General features: G+C 41.0%; 1 protein-coding gene across 1 annotated transcript in view; it reads right to left on the reverse strand.

Moving 5' to 3' along the window:
* LOC111864293 (lysophospholipid acyltransferase 1) overlaps positions 1 to 5,074 on the reverse strand; it is a 48,330-nt gene that overhangs the window by 34,755 nt on the left and 8,501 nt on the right. Inside the window, exon 3 of the mRNA XM_023851432.2 lies at positions 3,661 to 3,738. Within this exon, the coding sequence (XP_023707200.1) occupies positions 3,661 to 3,738 (78 nt within the window). The remainder of the gene's footprint in view (positions 1 to 3,660; positions 3,739 to 5,074) is intronic.

The following is a 5,074-nucleotide window of genomic DNA, read 5'->3' on the forward strand; positions in this document are numbered from 1 at the left end:
AGGCATGGTTTTTCACTGAACCAACTCTGTGTGACTAAGCTAGGGTCTGCCCTTTCTGTAATGACAGCATGTGGTGGTGGGGGGCGGCCTTAATGTACATGCCAGCATCTGCCCATTTCTGCTGGCACCTGCTCGTTTCCCATCCCTACTGCCTGCCTCTCCATTGTTTTTGGTCACCATTCGGATCTTGTTGCCGGTTCCCACATTTCTCGGGTGTCTTTTGTCTCATTTCCGGCACCAGTCATCATTTACTGCCTCCCATCCACAGGGGCAGTTACTCCAGAAGTGGCCTGTGTCCCAATAACTCCAGTAAGGCGATCATCTTTGGTCTCTTTGCCTGGTTAGGGACGATCATCTCATCCAGAATGTCCTAGCACTCGTTTTGTGGGGCTTGGCTGTAGGAGCACAGTCTGAGGGCCTGCCTGAGTGCCTTGTTCACCATCTTCTCTCCTCCCAGTAGTAGCTGGATTTTTATGGCGGGGTGTTCTACCCTTTCTGCAAACACCTTGCCTGCCTCCATCCTTATGTTGTCCTCAGGTAGTGTGGGGTAGGCACAGTGGGCAAGCTGTTTGACAGCTGTGGCAAATTCTTGCATGGATTCCCTGACATCTTGGGTCCTCGTTTTTACCTGACTGTGATACATGGTGGCAAGGTGCTGATTTCCAAAGCAGTCCTTCAGTGCCTCAAGGATTTCCTCCTAGGTAGCATATTTCAGGTATCCGCATGGCACATTGGCTACCCGGCCCTGCAAGATGGTGATCAAGCACGTGTATCTCTCCTGGCATGGTTCAGCACTTGTGCTCTGCTACGGTCTCAAACTGGCACTGGAACACAGTCCATGATGTAGTTCCATCAACCTAAGGTGGCTTCGCCACGCCAACGGTTCCTGCTCCTCTTCTGTGCTTGACCCCAACCTCGACTACTTTCAACTGTGTCTGGAACTCCCATCAGGTGGCCTCAATCTTGGCTTCCATCCCATTTTGACTGATCCTTATTTCAGTCTTTATTGTGCCTTGACTTGGAACATGAGGTCAAGCCCTTCATGGAGGTCGCTCATTGTATTTGCAGTGGCCTCATGAAAATCCTTCTCTATGTTCGTTATATTGCCCTTGAGACACCCGGTGCACATATTGATGGATGTTTTTACTGCCTGCTAAGTCCACCTGTGTGTCATCAATCTTCTTGGTCAGTTCCTTGCAGATGCCCTGTGTCTCTTGGTTGACACACAACAGGGCGTCTTCCACACAATGTTTAATGGTCTTCTATGACTCGGACCAGATGGAGTGTACTCAAGCCTCTATTTTCTCTTGATGTACACCCATCCTGGATTCCACTTCTTCTTGAGTGAACAATGTCCTCACTTAGTGGTTATCCATCCAGGAGACAAGAGTAGATCAAAGGACCTCAAACTTCCCATTATTGGTGTCCATCGTGGCTTCTATCTTTCCTTGACTGCCATCTATCCTGGCATCCATCTTTTCGTGGTTTGCTCCTAGCCTTGCCATCATTTATTCTTTCATTTCCTTTAGATTAGTGTCTGCCTTGCCTTGGCTGGTTCTTACTTCTTCCTTCATTTCCTTTAGAGTGAGTCTGTTTTTGCTTGGTTGGTGCCCATCTTGGCAAGCAGGTGTTCCATCATTTGTTATGATAATATAACTTCTTACTGAGGTCTCTAGTTCAAGCACTTCTGACATCAATGGTCAACTGTATGAGTGTGACTGCAGACAGTGTTTGGATTGGTGATTCGATTTACAGACCACTTTACCACATGACATGTGACTACACATAACTATAACAGCATCACTAGTTCACACATCCTACAGATCAGTGTAACTGCAGCACAGCAAGTCTTCTATGTTTTCTCTTCACAGACTCACTCAATAACTAACTCCAGGCTAGCAGCCATCACACAACAACCTCTTAGTTTTTGCTTAGTCTCCCTGCCCTCATTATATAACCCCTTTGCACAGACTGCACAGACAACATTGTTTCCAACAGTTCTGCTATTGTTGCGTGGGAACTCACTGCCGTGGGAACTGTGTTTCGTGGTTGCTACCTAGTAACAGGTCTACTCGTACATGCTACAGTATTTTTGACCAAGTCTGTTTATAATGAACTCCATCCACAAATGGTGTTAACTGTGTGATGAAAATTAGTCAAGGTATTCTATAAAGTGAACAATGAAATTTCTCAGCAATTATAACAATTGTGTACCGCCTTTTTATAAGAGGGCATGCCAATAAAACAAACTCTACTTAATGATGATTCCAAATAAAATGTACAAATTACAAATATCAGAATAAATGTCCTGCAAGATTGGATTATTTCCATCAGAAATAGATTCACTTAAAGTATTTTTTTTAACAATCTATATTTCATCAAAAATAGGTACAAAAAGACATGATTTGATTCACTAAAGTCACTTCTGCATCTGATCAGAATAATGTGGAAATCCATAAGAAGATTTCCACACTCCCTGTTTAACAACTTATCCTAGTTTCATACCCCCTTTTAAATTTATTTGTACCTCTAAACAAATCACTTATTAGCACCCTTTACACACCTGAGAAGGCATGGGGGTGGCACCAAATTTTTTTGTCAGTAACAGATTCTAAAACTCATTGTGCGCAACTCATAGAACTATTCAGGAGCCTCAGAAAGAATAACAACTAAGGGAAGAACATGAACTGAGGGTGAAGATTACAGTCTTCTGAGATGTGACGCCAAGCAGTTTGGCAAACAGATATCAATATTTCAGAGGAACCCGCTGCCTCCATCTTCTGAGGCAGCAAGTTCTTTAAAACTGTTGGTAAACTATATGGCATCACATCCCTGAAGAAAGCAGCCTTCATAGCCACTCCCATGAGAACCTCAAACCTCACAGAGACTGAATGTGTTTACAGAACAGAATTCCAAGGAGAATACTTGAACCCAAACAAAATGAAGTAACAGATCAAGAAAAGTGCATAATGAGGAGTTTTATAATTTGTACTCTTCACCACATGTTCCTACAGCAATCAAATCAAAAGAAGACAGATAGGACATGTAACATGCATCAGAAATATAAGAAAGGCATAAAACTTTCAAATGGAATACTACAAAGGAAGAACTTATAATGTTTTGTAGGCATACTTACTGCCAATCTTTTATTATGGCACCTAACACTTCAGCCACCAATTTACTGAGACAAAAATTAACTATATAACTTCAAAATCTGGCACAATGCAAAAGCAGTTTTCTGTTCTCCATCTTCCTGGTGTGGGAGTCACAAATATGGAAGCCTTTCCTCAGTGAATGTGTTAAATTCATACATATTCCTGCTTCTGTTTTTATTTTATTTTATTTTATGAACTTGCCAGCAGCTGATACTAGACTATACCTAGCACTGAATGGCAATATGATTAGTGAATAATGAATTGGAAGAGATGTGGAAGGAAGAGGTCATGGTTTAATTTGAGGTGCCATCCCAGCAATTGCCCGGAGAGATTAAGGAAGACCAAAGTCAGGATAGCTAGCCTCCAGGCTGTGCTTTGAACCTGGGACTTTCAGAATATGAAGCAAAAATGCTACCCACTAAACAGCCCCCTTTGTTATAAATATTTTTATTAATCCTTACATAAATGTAACACAGTGTGTCTATCTGTAGACATGAATACTTACCTCTGCATGATATGGGGATCCTGGGTTCTCATGACAACATAGCAGAGAGCTGGTAGACCACCCAAATGAACTGCTTGCCTGCAAAGAGAAATAAAAAAAATACAAATTATTTTACTACATTAGCAACCGATATCACAAAATGAATAAAAACCTCTAAGCATGGTACCCTTCACAATGACCACAACAGCGGAACCTAGATGTACGATGCTGTATATTTTTCTCCCAAAACAGATGGATCATTATATTCATGAATTAAGAAAAATGTATAAGAAACCATTATTCAACTATTTATGGAAAACCAGTGCCATATCTCAAAACTAATGTATTCCTGACTACAATGATTCTCAGCCAGCTAGCGAACATGGCTACATCATTGCCAGCTCATGACATATACCATTATGCCATCAATAGCAATTTACTAGATTTTATTTTCAACATACTTCCAGTATTCTTGTGCTAGTGTAAAATTCATACAAGTTGGGTTAGAACTTTTCTCACTCAATGGCAGAGCATATGTGTACTGTTTCATTAAACTATTAACATACTGTATTACTTTTACTGAGAATAATGTTACTCTTGCTATTCTTAGAAATAACACCTTTCCAGTACTAAGTTTAACTTCATTTTGCAGAACTAATCCATTCTTACTTTTCTTAAAATTTGCTTATTATATTATTTGCTTTCTATAAACCAATGAATATTTGTAAGATTTGCGGTTTTCACAGCAATGACTATGAAGAATACCATCTTATGGAATGTAGCACTGTGTAGATCTTGTGTGAACCAACATTTCGGAGGAATGTATCGCCTCCATCTTCAGGGTAGAAAAATCTGCAAGTGTGGAACTAGTGTGAGCAGGTGGTTGCAGTCAGCAGTCTGACCTACATGGTGCCACATCCCAGAAGATGGCATTCTTCAATGAATTTTTTCCTGAGAATATCAATGACAGGTGCTTCAGTTTTTACATTNATATTTAAGCATCCTGTTTCACTCTATACGATATATGACATAAACACCGTCCCAAGTGAAACAATTTATTGTAGTTCTTTTGTCTTGCCCTCTTCTACACTATATGTTTCAGCCGCAAACGGCCATCATCAGGTGTATACACTTACGTAGCTGTGAAACAGTTAGTGTAGAAGAGGGCAAGACAAAAGAACTACAATAAATTGTTGCACTTNAGGCTACATAAGGAGCAGCGAAGGCTATTCCCAGTCAGTTGTACTGAGTCAGTCAGTGAGTCCTGGAGCTACCTATGAGTCATTCCTCGAGCTACGTTAGTTCCGAGCTAGCCAGCAACCAGTCAGTTGTATTGTGGCATTTGGAGTGTACTAATTGTGATACTGCACATAGCAGTAATCGTAAATCTGTAATTTGGGTGATTGTAAGTGCGAATGTGAAATAAAATTCGCTA

This window comes from Cryptotermes secundus, unplaced genomic scaffold, assembly GCF_002891405.2.
Source record: "Cryptotermes secundus unplaced genomic scaffold, Csec_1.0 scaffold33, whole genome shotgun sequence".
NCBI classification, from domain to species: domain Eukaryota; kingdom Metazoa; phylum Arthropoda; class Insecta; order Blattodea; family Kalotermitidae; genus Cryptotermes; species Cryptotermes secundus.